The sequence below is a fragment of the Zophobas morio genome, unplaced genomic scaffold, assembly GCF_036711695.1.
Source record: "Zophobas morio isolate AGI-343-1 ecotype UQ-CSIRO unplaced genomic scaffold, CSIRO_AGI_Zmor_V1 ptg000033l, whole genome shotgun sequence".
Lineage (NCBI taxonomy): Eukaryota > Metazoa > Arthropoda > Insecta > Coleoptera > Tenebrionidae > Zophobas > Zophobas morio.
In genome coordinates, this window is record NW_026972138.1 from 1278113 (window position 1) to 1299222 (window position 21110).

At 28.3% G+C, this 21110-nt stretch overlaps 1 protein-coding gene across 4 annotated transcripts in view; it reads right to left on the reverse strand.

The window, feature by feature from the left end:
* The window catches only part of LOC135139720 (hexokinase type 2-like), a 53539-nt gene that overhangs the window by 24912 nt on the left and 7517 nt on the right, over positions 1-21110 (reverse strand). Inside the window, exon 1 of one of the 4 annotated variants that reach the window (XM_064070032.1) lies at positions 19597-19732. The exons of 2 other annotated variants lie outside the window; for them this stretch is intronic. In XM_064070032.1, the coding sequence (XP_063926102.1) occupies positions 19597-19683 (87 nt within the window). In that variant the 5' untranslated portion in view covers positions 19684-19732. Of the gene's footprint in view, positions 1-6945; positions 7010-19596; positions 19733-21110 lie in introns of those variants that run through there. One more of the 4 variants, XM_064070033.1, reaches the window with a different exon arrangement.

Genomic DNA, 21110 nt, shown 5'->3' on the forward strand with positions numbered 1-21110 from the left:
AAAGTATTTCATTTTCTTTATCAGATTTCTCCGAATGTTATCGCATTTATATTTGTTATTTTTCGAAACAATAATCAATTACGGGTAATTGTTGTAGCCGTAGTATCACGCGATAAAAATGCGAGTAAACAAAAATACCTAAAAAACTTAGCGATTATTCATTGAACAGTAGCTATTGTATTTTGTTTTTGTGTTGTATTTTTCAACAACTATTGCTGAAATATTAGTTATTCAGTTGTCAAAAAAAAACTTGGAAAATTCATCCCAAAACAAAAACAGCTACAGAGTCGGTAAATTCTCCTATATAGGTCCTTTGTTTTCAATATTCCGATTTTATAATTTTTTGTTTTTTTAATTTCAGTTTTTCAGTGTTTCGTTTCTTAATTTTTCTTTGCATATTTGTTTTTTGTTTCTTCAATTTCACATAGAATAGTTTTATAGTATCGATTTTTATTTCTTTGTATCCTATAATGGACAGTTTTGTCGGCTGGATTGCTTAATAAACTATTATTATTATTATTATTATCGTTATTTACGGCATGCAACTCTTCGAATTTTCATTTTTAAATTTTTTTAATTTTTCTATTTTCCAACTTTATTTTCTTCACTTTTTCCATTTCAACTTTTCGTTTCTTCTATTTTTCATCTTTGTTTTTTTAATTTTCCCCGACATGCATCTCTTCGAATTTTCATTTTAAATTTTTCCTGTTTTTCGATTTTCCAACTTTTGGATGTTTAAATTTTTAGATTTTGCAATTTTTCGATTTCCAATTTTTTGTTTCCGGTTTATATTTTTTCGGTTTTTCAATGTTCTGATTTTGTGTTTCTTTTATTTAATGTGAGATTTTTCAATTTTTGGATTTTACAATTTTTCGGTTTTCAATTTTTCCATTAGTCGATATTTAATTTTTCAATTTATCGAGCTTTTAGTGTAACAGTTTCCCGACTTCACAATTTTGACGATTTTTTGGTTTTACAATTTTTAGGTTTTCTAATTTTTCGATTTGATTCGATTTTTCTTCTTTCCCATTTTCCGATTCATTATTTTTTTCGATTTTTAGTTTTTCAGTGTTTCAAGTTTTCGTTTCTTCAGTTCTTCGATTTGTAATTTTTCATTTTTTGATATTTCAATTTTTCGATTCTTCGACGTTTCGAATCAAAAAATATAAAAAACGAAAAAACAAAATGAAACCTTTGAAAAATTTAAAAATTGGAAAAAACTTGAAAAATCGAAACATCAAAAATTGAAAAACTTAAAAATCGAAAAAGTGCAAAATCCAAGAAACGAAATATTGTAAAATCGAAATATTGAAAATTAAAAAAATCGGAAAATCGAGAGATCCAAAAATTGCAAAATAAAAAAATTTAAAAATTGAAAAATAAAATAAAATTTGAATAACTGAGTAAACAAAAAATTATAAAATCGAAAGAAACATTGAAAAATTAAGGAAGCGAAGAATTGGAAATTGAGAAACTGAAAAATCAAAAAATAAAAATTTGTAATATCGAAACATAAGCTGAAAAACTCAAGAAACGAAAAATTGTAAAAATTGAAAGTAAGGAAATTGAGAAATTCAAAGAATTAAAGTTGAAAAATTATGAAACCGAAACTCTGAAAAATGAAAAAATTAAAAAATGAAAGAAAAAGAAAAAACGCATACATTAAAAATTAAAAAATTCCCAAATCGAAACATCAAAAAATCGTAAAATCGAAAAATTGAAAAATTCCAAAACTAAAATTTTAAAAAATTGGGAAATCGAAAAATTTTAATGTGGAAACAAAGAGAATTCGAGCAATCGAAAAATTGTAAACATTTTTTTTTTATTTTAAATGTACTGATAAATCAAGAAATCCGAATATTTTATAAATCAAAAAATTGAAAAATCGAAATCCGAAAGTTCGAAAAATCAAAAGATAAAGCAATCGACACTCCAAAAAAAAAACGGGAAAATACTGAGAAATGAAAACTCCAAAATTGAATGTTGAAAAAATGAAAAATCGAAAACTTGAAAAATCGAAAAACAGAAGAATTTTAAAAATCGAATAACGCAGATTTCCAGAAATCGAAAAATAGAAGTACGCTTTAAAAATTAAAAGAATAGCTAAATCGAAGCATCAAAAAATCGAAAAAATGAACAATCGAAAAATGTAAAAAGTTTAAAAATTGAAAAATTTAAAAATCCCAATGTTGAAGTCTTGAAAAATTTGGAAATCGAAAAATTGAAATGTCGAAACATCGAGGAATCCAGTAATCAAAATATGTATTACAAAAATCGAAAAAACGAAATATCGAAATTCAAAAAGTCGAAAAATCGAAAGATTAAACAATCTAAACACCAAAAAAACGAAAAATCTAAAATTCAAAATATCGAAAAGCATAAAGCGACAAACTGAAAAATTCCCAAAATTGAACTATCGAAAACTTGAAAAATAAAAAATTCGGAAAATTTTAAAAATCTAAAAGTCGAGAAATTTGAAAAATCAGACAATCAAAAAACTGAAAAATCTAAAACCCAAATCGAGAAATCGAAATAGCATAAAATCGTAAAATTGCAAAAACAAAACTTGTAAAAACTAGGAAAATTTTTAATTAAAAAAATCGAAAAATCAAAAAATTGAATAATCGGGAAATTGAACAAAAATTGAAACATCGAAATCTCGATAAATCCAGTAATCCAAATATTGAAAAATTAAAAATCGAAAAATTTAAAAAGCCGGAAAATTGAAAAATTGCAGAATCGAATAACTGAAAAATCCTGAAACTGAAATATTTAAGACTTGAGAAGTCGGAAGTTAAAAAATCGAGAAAACGAAAACCGAAAAATCGAAACCAAAAATCAAAAAATTTAAGGATCAGTGTTGAAAAATCCCAAAAGTGAAATATCGAAAAATTGATAAATCGATACATCGAAAAACTGAAAAATTGAAGAATTTAAAAATTGAAAGTTCGAGAAATCAAAAATTCGGAAAACCGAAAATTTTAAAAATCGAAAAATCAAAAAATTAAAAAATCGAAAAATTGGAAAATTGTAGAAATGAAAAATTGAAATATCGAGAAGTCGAGACGTCAAGGAATCAAAACATTGAGAAGTCGGGAATTCGAGAAATAGGAAAATCAAAATTTCGAAAAATGTAAAAGTCGAAAAGTCAAAAGAACGTCAGAACTTGAAAAATTGAAGAATCGTAAAACTTGTAAAGACTAGGAAAATTTTTAACCAAAAAAATCGAAAAATCAAAAAATTGAACAAAAATCGAAACATCGAAATCTCGATAAATCCAGGAATCCAAAAATTAAAATAACAAAAATCGAAAAATTTAAAAATCGAAAAATTGAAAATTGAGAAACTGAAAAATCAAAAAATAAAAATTTGTAATATCGAAACATTGGAAAACTGAAAAACTCAAGAAACGAAAAATTGTAAAAATTTAAAGTAAGGAAATTGAGAAATTCAAAGAATTAAAGTTGAAAAAAGAAAAATTATGAAACCGAAACTCTGAAAAATGAAAAAATTAAAAAATGAAAGAAAAAGAAAAAACGCATACATTAAAAATTAAAAAATTCCCAAATCGAAACATCAAAAATTCGTAAAATCGAAAAATTGAAAAATTCCAAAACTAAAATTTTAAAAAATTGGGAAATCGAAAAATTTTAATGTGGAAACAAAGAGAATTCGAGCAATCGAAAAATTGTAAACATTTTTTTTTTATTTTAAATGTACTGATAAATCAAGAAATCCGAATATTTTATAAATCAAAAAATTGAAAAATCGAAATCCGAAAGTTCGAAAAATCAAAAGATAAAGCAATCGACACTCCAAAAAAAAAAAACGGGAAAATACTGAGAAATGAAAACTCCAAAAATTCAAAAAATCCCAAAATTGAATGTCGAAAAAATGAAAAATCGAAAACTTGAAAAATCGAAAAACAGAAGAATTTAAAAATCGAATAACGCAGGTTTCCAGAAATCGAAAAATAGAAGTACGCTTTAAAAATTAAAAGAATAGCTAAATCGAAGCATCAAAAAATCGAAAAAATGGACAATCGAAAAATGTAAAAAGTTTAAAAATTGAAAAATTTAAAAATCCCAATGTTGAAGTCTTGAAAAATTTGGAAATCGAAAAATTGAAATGTCGAAACATCGAGGAATCCAGTAATCAAAATATGTATTACAAAAATCGAAAAAACGAAATATCGAAATTCAAAAAGTCGAAAAATCGAAAGATTAAACAATCTAAACACCAAAAAAACGAAAAATCTAAAATTCAAAATATTGAAAAGCATAAAGCGACAAACTGAAAAATTCCCAAAATTGAACTATCGAAAACTTGAAAAATAAAAAATTCGGAAAATTTTAAAAATCTAAAAGTCGAGAAATTTGAAAAATCAGACAATCAAAAAACTGAAAAATCTAAAACCCAAATCGAGAAATCGAAATAGCATAAAATCGAAAAATTGCAAAAACAAAACTTGTAAAAACTAGGAAAATTTTTAATTAAAAAAATCGAAAAATCAAAAAATTGAATAATCGGGAAATTGAACAAAAATTGAAACATCGAAATCTCGATAAATCCAGTAATCCAAATATTGAAAAATTAAAAATCGAAAAATTTAAAAAGCCGGAAACTTGAAAAATTGCAGAATCGAATAACTGAAAAGTCCTGAAACTGAAATATTTAACACTTGAGAAGTCGGAAGTTAAAAAATCGAGAAAACGAAAACCGAAAAATCGAAACCAAAAATCAAAAAATTTAAGGATCAAAGTGTTGAAAAATCCCAAAAGTGAAATATCGAAAAATTGATAAATCGATACATCGAAAAACTGAAAAATTGAAGAATTTAAAAATTGAAAGTTCGAGAAATCAAAAATTCGGAAAACCGAAAATTTTAAAAATCGAAAAAGCAAAAAATTAAAAAATCGAAAAATTGGAAAATTGTAGAAATGAAAAATTGAAAAATCGAGAAGTCGAGACGTCAAGGAATCAAAACATTGAGAAGTCGGGAATTCGAGAAATAGGAAAATCAAAATTTCGAAAAATCTAAAAGTCGAAAAGTCAAAAGAACGTCAGAACTTGAAAAATTGAAGAATCGTAAAACTTGTAAAAACTAGGAAAATTTTTAACAAAAAAAAAATCGAAAAATCAAAAAATTGAACAAAAATCGAAACATTTAAAAAACGAAAAAATGTAAAATTGAATCAAACAACTGAAAAATCCTGAAATTGAAATTTCAAAGAATTGAAGCCGAAAAATCGAAGACAAATTGAAGAACTGAGAAATCAAAAATTCGAACAATCTGAGATTTTAAAAATCGAAAAATCAAGAAGTCGAGATATCAAGCAATTGAATCATCGAAAAATCGAAAAAACAAAGAATTGTAAAATCGAAATATTGAAAATTAATGAAATCGGAAAATCGAGACATCCAAAAATTGAAACCGAAGAAATTGAAAAACAAAAGAAAATTTGAATAACTGAATAAACGAAATATTATAAAATCGACAAAAACATTAGAAAAGTAAAGGAATGAAAAACCGGAAAATTGTGATAAAAAATCGAGACAATAAAAAAATAGGGAAAACGAAAAATAAAAATCAAGAACTTGAAAAATGAACAAGCGAAAAATTAGAAAATCGAAAAATTGAAAACTGAGAAACCGAAAAAACGAAAAATTATGAAACCGAATCTCTGAAAATGGAAATCAAAAAACTGGTCGAAGGTAAATAAATCCAGATTTTTCGAAAAATTACAAGATTGATTTTGCGAATTTTATTTTAAAATCTACTTGAGTATCGTATATTTGAAGATTTCACCCTAAATCTATGAAAAATCCTTTATCCGATTTAGCATTTTCAAGACTCCATGAATTTTTTGTTTCAAAATTATCAAAAAAAAATCATTCATATATTTCAATTAAAAAAAATGTTCTCGTTCAAGATCCTTCTTAAAAAAAAGCAAAATATGGTCAAAAGTTTTTATCTGTTAAAAACAAATTTTGTCTTTAATAATATACCACGTGTAAATTGTGAATATTTTGGCAAATGTGGGTGTGGTTCCTAGCAAATGGAAAAGCTTAGGCCCGTGACGTCACCATTTAAATTTTATTTGAATTTTCGCGCGCCATCGGTGGTCTATACGAATTATTACAAACAGAAGAGTTTAACGTAATAATTGAACTTTCTTAATCCTAATCTTAATTCTGAATGTACTGCATGTAAATGCTTGTTAGGTTGAAATTCTACATATTTCACTCTATGGTAATAATAATATTAGTAATAACAATAATCAAGCTTCAAAATATTATTGTCGAGAAAGAGTCTGAATTTTGACTCATGAAAACATAACAATCAACGCTTTAAAAAAAAACAAATTTACTGTTCGTTTTCGAACTTTTAATTTCCATGCCCCTATGCACGAACTCACATTTCCTAGACACCTATTGGCCTTTAAATCCCAAAGGTGATGCAAAAATGTGGAATGTTGCGCCACGATTTCACAAGCGAGTCTCGCTCTTACAAAAGGTTGAATTCGAAGGTGTGTCTTTCGGCATGCGCACCGTCTCCAGGCCCCCTAATACGTCAGCACAAGTTCAGGGAATATGCACGGTGGGTTCGCGCCATAATCGTCGACGATTAGTTCAAGGTGAAATAAAGGTGTAACTAATGCATAGGCATGATAAGCGAATAACCAAACCCATTGTAAAAATAATTGAATATAGATAAGGATATGTAAAGCGCCTATTTGCTAATTTCCAAGCATAAATTGCATGACGCAAGATGGGGCATTCTGGCGTAAGAAACATTCCAGAATTTGGGGCTCGTGCTGGGTCTTAATAATTATCTCCGCAACTATGACTGTTTTAACTTGACTGTTGCGACGAATTGCGAAGCGCGACAAAAATGTAGAGAATGAATTCTATACCGGCTACAGGTAAAAATGGGCAACTTACTTCCGGCGTGACGTATTCGCTGGTTTCGAAAGGTGCTTGTACCATTTTCATCCCACTGGTGGTCGGTCACGTATGAGGTTACGTACGCGAATGGTCTGGTTTGTTTTGTATCAGGAAGGGCACGTCGAGGTCACCTTCAGGAGTTTTCCCACCACACCCCCAATTATCGATTCGGTGCTGACGTCACGGGAAAGCGAACGCTCGAAGGGTGCGCACATGGTGGCTTCTAGAAACGCGTCGACAATGTCGACACTTTGGGGGCTCGTCTGCCCTTGAAAAGCTAAATCGATATCCATTGAGAAGCGTCCTCCAATGGAATTATTGGAATTTGAGCGCTTTTTGTAATGGTAACGTCAAAATTTACGACGGTAATAGCGGATTAAAATTTTGGCTAATGAGTCTATTTTTAAAAACATTTCAATAGTAGATATAAATTTACATAAAAATGCTACCCGACACTCCAGTCGACTACGTAAGGTCGTTGATAATGTCAAAGTGAAAGCAGTTTTTGATAACAATGAATTATCGCGTGTATCCTTTGCTTATAAAATGCAGTCAAATAAATCTTATTTTATTAATTTGAGTAGACACAACGATCTGATAAATCTGAAATATGTATAAAAATCAGTATTGACACTAACTGTTAAGAAAATTGTTGATCAAAGAAAAACAAACTAAATAAAATTATAGATTTCCTCAAAAGCTGCGTCTAACAAAAGTGTGTTGGTTTTCTTGACGTCGTATTAAAGTGCTTCATGTCGTCAATCAATAAAATAGACACATTAGTAAAGTATTTTTAGACACAGTGTCAATATTATTACGCTTGAATACGAAATACTACGCTTGATTTATTATTGCACATTTGTTTTCATTTAATGGGAAGTCCCCTTGCCCTTGAAGTAAAGCCGCTTCTTTGAAAGATTTTTTTGCAATTTTTGTTTACTGATAATATGAAATATATTTAAAGCAGATACCCATTGAGAAAAAATGCTTCCCGAAAAATCGATCAGTCGGAATATCGATAAATTGAGATATCGAAAAATTGAAAAATCGAAAAACTGAACCGAAAAATTGAAAATAGACAAAATGTAAAACTTAAAATATATTGAAAAATTGAAAAATTCCCAAAATTGAATGAAGAAAAATTGAGAAATCGAAAATAGGAAAATTTTACAAATCGAAAAGCCAAGGTGTCGGGAAATCGAACAACTGAAAAGTCGAAACTTCGAGACATTGGAAGATCGGTAATTAGAAAAGTTCAAAAATTGAAAAACCTAGAAATCGGAAAATCCAGACATCGAAAAATTGAAAAATCGAAATACCGAAATCCGAAAACTGAAAAAATGGAAGGATCGAAAAATCGAAACATCAAAAAAATCGAAGAATCAAAAGTTTAAAATATCGAAAAATTGAGGAATTGTAAACTTCAAAACTCAAGAAATCGGAAAATGTTTAAAATCGAATAACGGAGATTTCAAGAAACCGAAAAATTCAAGTTTGCGTTAGTAATTAAAAAAAAGCTAAATCGAAACATCAGAAAATCGGAAACTTTAAAAATTTCAAAAATCAAAAAACTGAAAAACCGAAACATCGAAATCCGAAACGCTAAAAAATCGAAAATTGAAAATATTGAAAACTTGAAAAATTGGGAAATTGAAAAATTCCCAAAATTGAATGTTGAAAAATTGAGAAATCGAAAATAGGAAAATTTTACAAATCGAAAAGCCAACGTGTCGGGAAATCGAACAACTGAAAAGTCGAAACTTCGAGACATTGGAAGATCGGTAATTAGAAAAGTTAAAAAATTGAAAAACCTAGAAATCGGAAAATCCAGACATCGAAAAATTGAAAAATCGAAATACCGAAATCCGAAAACTGGAAAGATTGAAAAATCGAAACATCAAAAAAATCGAAGAATCAAAAGTTTGAAATATCAAAAAATTGAGGAATTGTAAACTTCAAAACTCAAGAAATCGGAATTTTTTTAAAATCGAATAACGGAGATTTCAAGAAACCGAAAAATTCAAGTTTGCGTTAGTAATTAAAAAAAAGCTAAATCGAAACATCAGAAAATCGAAAACTTTAAAAATTTTAAAAATCAAAAAACTGAAAAACCGAAACATCGAAATCCGAAACGCTAAAAAATCGAAAATTGAAAATATTGAAAACTTGAAAAATTGGGAAATTGAAAAATTCCCAAAATTGAATGTTGAAAAATTGAGAAATCGAAAATAGAAAAATTTTACAAATCGAAAAGCCAAGGTGTCGGGAAATCGAACAACTGAAAAGTCGAAACTTGGAGACATTGGAAGATCGGTAATTAGAAAAGTTAAAAAATTGAAAAACCTAGAAATCGGAAAATCCAGACATCGAAAAATTGAAAAATCGAAATACCGAAATCCGAAAACTGAAAAAATGGAAAGATCGAAAAATCGAAACATCAAAAAAATCGAAGAATCAAAAGTTTAAAGTATCGAAAAATTGAAGAATTGTAAACTTCAAAACTCAAGAAATCGGAAAATTTTTAAAATCGAACAACGGAGATTTCAAGAAACCGAAAAATTGAAGTTTGCGTTAGTAATTAAAAAAAAGCTAAATCGAAACATCAGAAAATCGAAAACTTTAAAAATTTTAAAAATCAAAAAACTGAAAAACCGAAATATCGAAATCCGAAACGCTAAAAAATCGAAAATTTAAAATATTGAAAACTTGAAAAATTGATAAATGAAAAATTTGGAAAAGCGAGAAATGGAAAATCGGAAAGTTTGAAAAATCGAAAAGCCAAGATGTTGAAACATCCTAATACGGAAATCTCAAAAAATTGGGAAATCGAACAACTGAAAAGTCGAAACATCGAGAAATTGGAAGATCGGTAAATCGGAAAGTTCAAAAATTGAAGAACCTAAAAATCGGAAAATCCAAACATCGAAAAATTGAAAAATCGAAATACCGAAATCCGAAAAGACAAAAAATGGAAAGATCCAGAAATCGAAACATCAAAAAAATCCAAAAATTTAAAATATCGAAAAATTAAAATAGAGAAAAATTGAGAAACGTAAATTTCAAAAATCGAGAAATCGAAAAATTTTAAATATCAAATACTAACGGAGATTTCAAGAAATCGAAAAATCGAAATATGCATTAATAATTAAAAATAGCTAAATCGAAACATCAAAAAATCGTAAAATCGAAAAATTGTGAAGAATCGAAAAATCCCAATAACAAAATCGAAAAATCGGATAAACAAAAATTGGAAAAATTGGAAATTTTTCAATTAAAAAAAATCGAGAAACTGAAAAATTGAAGAATCAAATAACTGAAAAATTCTAAAACTGAAATATCGACGAAGTGATAAATCGATAAATCGAAAACTGAAAAATCGAAGACAAATTTATGACTTGAAACACTGAAAGGTCGAGAAACCAAAATTTCGAACAATCAAAAATTTTAAAAATCGAAAAATTCCAAAATTCCAAAATTGAAATCTTGAAAAATTTGAAAATCGAAAAAAAAAACATTTGGAAATCCAGAAATCCGAAAAGTCGAAAAATCTAAGATTTAAAACATTGAAAAGCGAAGATGTCGAAAAATCCCAACACGGAAATCTGGAAAAACAGAAAAATCGGAAAATCGAAAGAACATAAAATCGAAAAATCGGGAAATTACTGCTAATATGGCCCCTTGAGAACACAGCTACTTTTTAAGGAAAACACCCCGATTTTCAAGGATTAACAGAAAAGCAGAAAAATCGTGAAAAGACTCCCGTTTTTTAAGGTAAAAATTAACATTTTTTAAAATATTTGACCGGTTTTTCCAAACGTACCCTTTTTTAAAAAAGTCAAAATTGAAAGTTAAAAACCCCAAAATTGAAGTTTCGAAAAATGAAGTAATCGAAAAATTGAAAATCAAGAAATTGAAAAATTGTAACATCTGAATATCGATACAAAAAATCGAAAAATGTAAAAATTTCAAAAATCGAAAAACTGAAAAGTCCCAAAACTGATATCTTGAAAAATTTGGAAATCCAAAAATTGAAATATCGGAACATCGAGAAATGCACAAATCAAAATATGTATTTAAAAAATCTAAAAATTGAAAAACCGAGATATCGACATCCGAAAAGTCGAAAAATCGAAAGATCAAACAATCGAAAAATCTAAAATTCAAAATATTGAAAAACTGAAAAATCGAGAAATCGAAAAAACGGAAAATTAAAAAAACTGAAAAGCCAAGATGTACAGAAATTGAAAAACTCCAATCCGGAAATCTCTAAAAATTGGGAAATCGAACAATAAAAAGTCGAAACGTGGAGTACTATTTCTAATTTCAAAAGCTGAAAAACCTAGAAATTGGAACATCGAAACATCGAAAAATTGAAATATCAAAAAATTGAAAAACTGAAAAATCTAAAACCAAGATCGATAAATCGAAAAATCGAGAAACCGAAAGGGCATAAAATCGAAAAATCGTAAAAACAAAAAATTGGAAAATTGGAAAATTTGAAATTAAAAAAAAATGAGAACTCAAAAAATTGAAAAATCGAAAAATCGAAAAATTCAAAAACCGGGAAATTGAAAAATTGCAAAATCGAGTAACTGAAAAATTCTGAAATTGAAATATCTAAAATTTGATAAGTACGAAGTTGAAAAATCGAGAAAACGAAAGCCGAAAAAGCGAAACCAAAAATCGAAAAATTTAAGAATCAAAGTGCTGAAAAATCCCAAAAGTGAAAATCGAAAAACTGAAAAATCAAAAACCTAATTGTAGAATTGCAAAATTCAAAAATCGAGAAGTCGAAAGATAAAGCAATCGAAACATCGAAAAGTCGAGAAATCAAGAAATGTGAAAATCAAAAACTCGAAAAACCCAAAAGTCAAAAAGTCAAAAAAATGCCAGAACTTGAAAAATTGAAAAATCGTAAAACGGAATCGGAAATTAGAAATCGAAAAATAGCAAATTGAAAAATCGAAATTTAAAAAAAAAATCGGTATATTGAATCAAAAAATTGAAAACTTCCAAAACTAAAGTATTGAAAAATTCCCAAAATTGAAATATCGAAAAATTGATGAATTGAACAATTGACAAATTGAAGAATTGAAAAATTGAAAAATAAAAAATTTCTAAAAACCGAAATTTAAAATTCGAAAAACTGAAAAGTCAAAAACCTAAAAAATTAAAAAGTAGAGACATCCAGCAATTGAAACATCGAGAAATCGAGAAATGTAAAAATCCGAAAATCTAAAAATCTCGAAATCGACTTGGAAAGTCCAAAACGCCAGAACTTGAAAAATTGAAAACTTGTAAAATTGAAGAATCGAAAAATCGTTAAACGGAATCGGAAATTAGAAATCGAAATTTAAAAAAAAAAACGAGAAATTGAATCAAAAATTGAAAAATTCCAGAACTGAAGTATCGAAAAATAAAAAATCGAGAAATCGAAAAATCAGAAAACTGAAAAATCGAAAATTCAACACGGATTCATAAACCACCAATTCAGAGCTGTTATTTTAACTTAACCTTAAAACGTTAATATTTTTTGTAATGGTAACGTCAAAATTTACGACGGTAATAGCGGATTAAAATTTTGGCTAATGAGTCTATTTTTAAAAACAACATTTCAATAGTAGAGATATAAATTTACATAAAAATGCTACCCGACACTCCAGTCGACTACGTAAGGTCGTTGATAATGTCAAAGTGAAAGCAGTTTTTGATAACAATGAATTATCGCGTGTATCCTTTGCTTATAAAATGCAGTCAAATAAATCTTATTTTATTAATTTGAGTAGACACAACGATCTGATAAATCTGAAATATGTATAAAAATCAGTATTGACACTAACTGTTAAGAAAATTGTTGATCAAAGAAAAACAAACTAAATAAAATTATAGATTTCCTCAAAAGCTGCGTCTAACAAAAGTGTCTGTTGGTTTTCTTGACGTCGTATTAAAGTGCTTCATGTCGTCAATCAATAAAATAGACACATTAGTAAAGTATTTTTAGACACAGTGTCAATATTATTACGCTTGAATACGAAATACTACGCTTGATTTATTATTGCACATTTGTTCTCATTGAATGGGATGTACAATTCTTTTGTAAAAAAATGATCGAAAGCTATTTCAACAGAATTTCCCTCGCCCTTGAAGCAATGAGAAAAAAAGCTTTCCGAAAAATTGAAAAACTGATAAACTGAAAAATCAAAGATTTTAAAACTCAAAAAAAATTGAAAAACCGAAATATCAATATCGAAACCCTAAAAGTCGAAAATTCGAAGAATTAAAAAAATTAAAAAATCTAAAATTTAAGACATCAGAAAATTGAGAAATCAAAAATTTCAACAATCGAGAAATCGAAAAATTGTAAAAATCGAACAATCTGGATTAAAGAAATCAAAAAGTTGAAGTATGCATTAAAAATTACAAAATAGCTAAATTGAAACATCGAAAAATTGTATTTTTTTTATTATTCTAATTGTACTGATAAATCGAGAAATCAAAATATTTTAAAAATTGAAAAATTGAAAAACCGAAATATCGAAATCCGAAAAGTCGAAAAATGGAAAGATAAATAAATAAATAAATAAATAGTTTATTGATCATCCAACGGGCAAATCGCCCACATAGGACATAATAATAACAAATAGTAAACTAACCCAAAAAAATAAAGTAATCGACACACGAAAAAAATCGAAAAATCATAAAATTTAAAATATTGAAAAACTAAAAATTCCCCAAATTGAATGTTCAAAAATTGCGAAATCGAAAACTTCAAAAATCGGGAAAGCGAAAAATTTTAAAAATCGGATAACGGAGATTTCAAGAAATCGAAAAATCGAAGTATGCATTAATAATTTAAAAATAGTTAAATCGAAACATTGAAAAATCGTAAAATCGAAGAATTTTAAAAATCCAAAAATTGAAAAATCCCAGAACTGAAATCTTGAAAAATTCGAAAACCGATTGAAATTTCGAAACATCGAGAAATCTAGAAATCAAAATACATATTATAAAAATCGAAAAACTGAAAAACCGAAATATCGAAATCCGAAAAGCCGAAAAATCGAAAGATCAAACACTCGAAACATCAAAAAAATGTTGAAAACTTGAAAAATTGGGAAATTGAAAAATTCCCAAAATTGAATGTTGAAAAATTGATAAATTAAAAACGTGAAAAATCGAGAAATCGAAAATCGAAAAATTTTTAAAATCGAAATGCCAAGATGATGCTAATACGGAAATCTCAAAAAAAATGGGAAACCAAACAATTGAAAAGTCGAAACACCGAGAAATTAGAAGATTGATAAACCGGAAAGTTCAAAAATTGAAGAACCTAAAAATCGGATAATCAAAACATCGAAAAATTGAAAAATCAAAAAATTGAAAAACTGAAAAATCAAAAATCCTAAAAATCAAAAAATTGAAAAATCGAAATACCGAAAGCCGAAAAGTCAAAAAATGGAAATATAATATCGAAAAATTGAGAAACGAAAATTTCAAAAATCAAGAAATCGAAAAATTTTAAAAGTCAAATGCTAACGGAGATTTCACGAAATTGAAAAATTGAAAAATCGAAAAATCGGGAAATTCAACAAAAATCCAAAAATATTAAATCGAGAAACTGAAAAATCGAAGACAAATTTAAGAATTGAAAAACTGAAAGATCGAGAAATCAAAAATTCGAACAATCGAAAATTTTAAAAATCGAAAAATTGAAAAATCCCAAAACTGAAATCTTAAAAAATTTGGAAATCAAAACATTGAAATGTCGAAACATCAGAAATCAAAATATTTTAAAAATCGAAGCATTGAAATCCGAGAAGTCGAAAAATCTAAAATTTAAAATTTTGAAAAAGTGGGAAACTGAAAAATTCCCTTAAAATTAAAATGTTGATAAATTGATAAATCGAACACTTGCAAAATCGAAAAATCGGAAAATTTTAAAAATTGAAAAGCCAAGAGTGGAAAAATCCCAACACGGAAATCTCGAAAAACTGGAAAACCGAACAATTTGGAAAATCGAAAGATCGAGAAATTAGAAGATCGAAAAACAGAAAAATTGGGAAATCGAAAGAGTATAAAATAGAAAAATCGGGAAATTGAACAAAATTCGAAACATCGAAATTTCGACAAATCCACAAGTTCAAAAATAAAAAATCAAAAATCGAAAAACTTAACCCAGAAATTGAAAAATTGAAATCTTGAAAAATTCGAAAACCGAAAAATTGAAATTTCGAAACATCGAGAAATCCAGAAATCAAAATATTATAAAAATCGAAAAACTGAAAAACCGAAATATCGAAATCCGAAAAGCCGAAAAATCGAAAGATAAAACAATCGAAACATCAAAAAAATCGAAAAATCGAAAATTTAGAATATTGAAAACTTGAAAAATTGAAAAATGCCCAAAATTGAATGTTGAAAAATTGATAAATTAAAAACGTGAAAAATCGAGAAATCGAAAATCGAAAAATTTAAAAAATCGAAAAGCCAAGATGATCCAAATACGGAAATCTCAAAAAAATTGGGAAACCAAACAATTGAAAAGTCGAAACACCGAGAAATTAGAAGATCGATAAACCAGAAAGTTGAAAAATTGAAGAACCTAAAAATCGGATAATCAAAACATCGAAAAACTGAAAAATCAAAAAATTGAAAAACTGAAAAATCAAAGATCTTAAAAATCAAAAAATTAAAAAAACGAAATACCGAAAGCCGAAAAGTCAAAAATGGAAAGATCGAAAAATCAAAACATCAAAAAAAATAAAAAATCAAAAATTTAAAATATCGAAAAATTGAGAAACGGAGATTTCAAGAAATTGAAAAATTGAAAAATCGAAAAATCGGGAAATTCAACAAAAATCCAAAAATATTAAATCGAGAAACTGAAAAATTCAAGAGTCAAATAACTGAAAAATTCTAAAACTGAAATATCGAAGAATTGTGGGAAACTGAAAAATTCCCTTAAAATTAAAATGTTGATAAATTGATAAATCGAACACTTGCAAAATCGAAAAATCGGAAAATTTGAAAAATTGAAAAGCCAAGAGTGGAAAAATCCCAACACGGAAATCTCGAAAAACTGGAAAATCGAATAATTTGAAAACATCGAGAAATTAGAATATCGAAAAACAGAAAAATTGGGAAATCGAAAGAGTATAAAATAGAAAAATCGGGAAATTGAACAAAATTCGAAACATCGAAATTTCGACAAATCCACAAGTTCAAAAATAAAAAATCAAAAATCGAAAAACTTAACCCTGAAAATGAAAAATTGAAAAATTAAATAACTGAAAAATCCTGAAACTGAAATACTCGGAGGTTGAAAAATCGAGAAAACGAATATCCGAAAAATTAAAACAAAAATCGAAAAACTGAAGAATCAAGTGTTGAAAAATCCCAAAAGTGAAGTATCGAAGAACTGAAAAATCGAAGACAAATTGAAGAATTGAAAAATCAAAAACCAAAAAATTGAAAAAAATTTTAAAATTGTAGAATTGAAAAATTGAAAAATCGAGAAGTCGAGACGTTAAGCATTCGAAACATCGAAAAGTCGAGAATCTGGAAAATCAAAAAATCGAAAAATTTAGAACTCAGAACTGGAAAAATTGAAGAATCAAAAATTGAAAAATCGTAAAACAGCAATTTCGGAAATTAGAAATCGAAAAATTTGAAAATCTCAAAATTCAAGTTTCGAAAAATGGAAATTGAAATTCGAAAACTGAAAAATTGTAACATGTGAATATCGATACAAAAGATCGAAAAATTGAAAAATCCCAAAACTGATATCTTGAAAAATTTGGAAATTGAAAAATTGCAATGTCGAAACATCGAGAAATCCAAAAATAAAAAAAAAATTAAAAATCGAAAAATTGAAAAACCTAAATATTGAAATCCGAAAAATCGAAAGACCAAAAAAATCGAATAATGTAAAATTCAAAATGTTGAAAAATTGAAAATTTTCCAAAATTAAAATGTTGATAAACTGATAAATCGAAAACTAGAAAAAATTGGAAAAATTGAAAAATGGAAAATCCACGATGTCGAGATTTGGAAAAATCCCAATACGGAAATCCCGAAAAATTCGGAAATCGGATAAATGAAAAATCGATATTGGAAGATCGATAAATCGAAAAGTTCAAAAATTGAAAAACCTAGAAATTGGAAAATCGAAAATCGAAAATTTGAAAAATTAAACAATTGAAAAACTGAAAAATCTAAAACCGAGATCGAGAAATCGAAAAGTCGAGAAGTCGAAAAACCGAAAAATCAAGACAGAAAAAGCCTAAAATCGAAAAATCGTAAAAACAAAAATTGAAAAAATTTAAAAAAAAAATGAAAAATCGAAATATGTATCAGGAAATTGAACAGAAATTGAAACATTGATATCTCGATAAATCCAGAAATCCAAAAATTGAAAAATTTAAAAACTGAGAAACTGAAAAACTGAAGAATCAAATAACTGAAAAATGCTGAAACTGAAATATCGAAGAATTGAGAAGTCGGAAGTTGAAAAATCGAAAAAACAAAAAGCCGAAAAATCGAAACCAAAAATTGAGAAATTTAAGAATCAAAGTGTTGAAAAATCCTAAAAGTGAAATATCGAAAAATTGATAAATCGGAATACTGAAAAATCGAAGACAAATTGAGGAATTGAGAAATTAAAAGATCGAGAAATCAAAAATTCGAATAAATCGAAAATCTTAAAAATCGAAAAATTGAAAAATCGCGAAGTCGAGACGCCAAGCAATTGAAACATGGAAAAGAAATCAAGAGACGAGAAAATAAAAAAATCGAAAAATCTAAAAGTCGAAACGTCAAAAATTCGAAAAATTCCAAAACTGAAGTGTCCAAAATTAAGTAATTGAAAAATTGAAAATCGAAAAATTGAAAAATCCTAAAACTGAAATAGCGATCTGAAAAGTCGGAAGTTGAAAAATCATGAAAAATTGGGAAATCGGCCAACTGAAACGTCGAAAGATCTACAAATTCGAAGATCGATAAATCGAAAAGTTCAAAAATTGAAAAACCTAAAAACCGGAAAATCGGAAGGTCGAGAAACTAAAAAATCAAGCAATGGAAAAACCAAAAAAAGTTAAAACCGAAATCGAGAATTCGAAAAGTCGACAAACCGAAAAATCGAAAAGTTAAAAAAGTGAAAAATCGAAAAATCGGGAAGTTGAACAAAAATCGAATCATCGGAACCTCCAGAAATCCAAAAATTCAAAAATTAAAAATGGCAAAATTTAAAAACCAAGGAACTGAAAATTTGAAGAGTCAAATACCTGAAAAATCCTAAAACTGAAATATCGAAGAATTGATAAATGGAAAAACTGAAAAATCAAAGACAAATTTAAGAATTGAAAAACTGAAAGATCGAGTAATCAAAAATTCGAAAAATCGAAAATTTTAAAAATCGATAAATTAAAAATCTAAAAATCGAAACGTCAAGCAATCGAAACAACGAAAAGTCAAGATATCGAGAAATGGGAAAATGAAAAAATCAAAAAATCTAAAAGGCGAAAAGTCAAAAAACCAATTAATCGAGGATTCGAAAATTTAGAAACGCCAGCACTTGAAAAATCGAAAAATTGAAGAATCGAAGTATTAAAAAATCGTAAAAGGGAAATATCAAAATTTGACGGCGAACAAACAGAGTCGTGAAATGTCGAGAAAACGTGAAAGTAGCCAGTCGGAAAGACCACAGCCAACTTCTTTTCAAAATCAATAAAATATTTATCGTTCCAAAATTTCCGCCAACATGACGTCAGGGACCCAAAATCAAATAATCACATGATGAGTCGTGAATATTGAAGTGTTTACAGAAAATGTGGGTGTGGTTCGTACCCGTGACGTCACGTAAAATGGAACTTACACTTTAATTAAAACTGTTAACGTGGAAGTACGATGTTTCATTTTCTGTCACAGATAACAGCAGTGTGAACCCGACCCTACCAAAAAAATATATATCTTTCAGTAAAAAATAATCTGACATGAATCATTGTCCTTCGACCTATCTCTCATTTAGATAAGTATCAACATTTTTACTGTCTGAAAGTGTTTTATCTATTTTTTGAAGGGCAAAAATCCACACTAGAAACAACTGGTACCGGCGTCAACCCACTCAAGATACATCGATTACAAAATTAATCCCAAACACCCCAAAAATAGAGACATCAAAAGTTTTCCTTTACGCTTTTTGTGACACTCCGTTCATATCTCGAGCGGAAACTGACGTATCCTCACGTCGTTTTATCAAAACTCATTTCCTCTAAGTAATTGTAGGAAACGTGAATAACAAATCTAAGCTTAGATTTTTCAAAATTACGATCTGCGGTGACTCTCAAGTTCGAAACCGTCAAACCCATAAAAATAAACTGTTATTATTATTACTTATTAAAGAGCAATTCACCACAAACCCGAAGGTTAACCAGAAACCTGCATGCAATAACCGTAATTTTGAAATATGACTAGTGACCATCGCAAGCCGGAAATTCGAAGGAAATTTCGCGAACTTGACTCGCTTTTCGCAATTGCCCCCCATAAACAACATTAATAAAAATCCTATTTGCCCAAACACGCTAAAACGCATTTAGATAAGCCACAAGTCAACAACAAATACACGCAACTGCCTAAAACTAACAGACCTACTTGAGGGTCTCGGGGGGTCGTTCTAGGGATAGGCAGCGGCCTGCACATGCAGGTCCTCTTCATACTAGGGTGCTCCTTCTTTTCCATCTTGTTTTTCCACCGAAAATTTTGACACAACTCGCGATCGACCGACGTTTCAGAAAAAAATGACGCCAGTAAATAACACCCAACGCTCACTAATAAAACCCACTCGTGCGAACCTAATTTATATTTTCATGGTATCAGTTAATGAGTTGCATTTGAATGGGTGCTAACGTTTTTATTGAAAAACATTACCGTGACTCAACGTAAAACTTACATTTCGTTGAGAGTTAACTAGTGAGCGCTAGTTCCTAATCGAAATAACTAACCAATCAAGATCTTAAATGGAATGAATTAAATAATTATTTTGATACATGGCCATCATATGACCGCGGAATAAACGATTTTAAATACAAGTTGCATTCTATTACGGTTAAATTTAATTGGTCGTAAGTCATAAATTTGTGCTTTTCTTAATAGCGCAATCACGAAGGACGCTTTACATAACTTGATCGAGTCGTAGATAGTTAATTAGCTTCCAGTGAAAGCACGTGGAGCGGTGTGAAATTTTTTCATAGTTCGAAGCAAGTATTTATGGGATTAGTTGAGAGAGAATTGTGTCAGAGCTGATTTATGAATGGTCCGTGACCCACCTGCCTGGAGAAAATTATTATAACTATATACCGTTCGGATGTTTTTAGACAAGGTAGGCCACGTAAATCTGGGAATGTGGTTAGCAACCAATTTTATATATGCAAAATACAAGAATTTATCATTTTAAACATGTTAAAAGTTTCTTGTTCTGAAAATATGACTACGTATATTAACAAAACAGGGCTAAATATAAGCCCCGCCCACCCACCCTATCTCAATTGTGATGATTTTTTTTAATCGTCGAGAGCCAAACGCGCGAAATTTAACTGCAAAATCGTTATTTTGTCTCTACAAGAAATTACCATGTAAGATTTACGTTTCTGAGTAAGATTAAGCCCCACCCATACCTGCCCTGATCTAAATAGTAATGAAGTTTTCATTCGTTGGCAGGCCCAGGGGCGGAGCCTAATTGCAAAATCCACATTTCCTTACAAAAATTTACCACTTTAAACGTCTAAGAATAAAAAAAATCATCACAATCGAGATGGGGTGGGTGGGTGGGGTTTATACTTTGCCTTTTTTTTCTTAATCATCATATTTTTCATTTTTGGTATTTCCAAATTTTCGATTTTTCAAGCTTTCGATTTCTCGATTTTTTGAGTTTTGGAATTTTCCAATTTTTTGATTTTTCGATTTCTATTTTTCAGTTTTTCCAATTATTCTTCCATTTTTAGATTTTACAAGTTTTTGAATTTTCAAATTTTCAATTTTGCGATTTTTCGACTTGACGATTTTCCGACTCTTCGATTTCTGACTTTTCCAATTTTTCTATTTCTCAATTTTTCGACTTTCAGAGTTTTCAGTTGTTTAATTCTCCTATTTCTCCATTTCAATTTTTT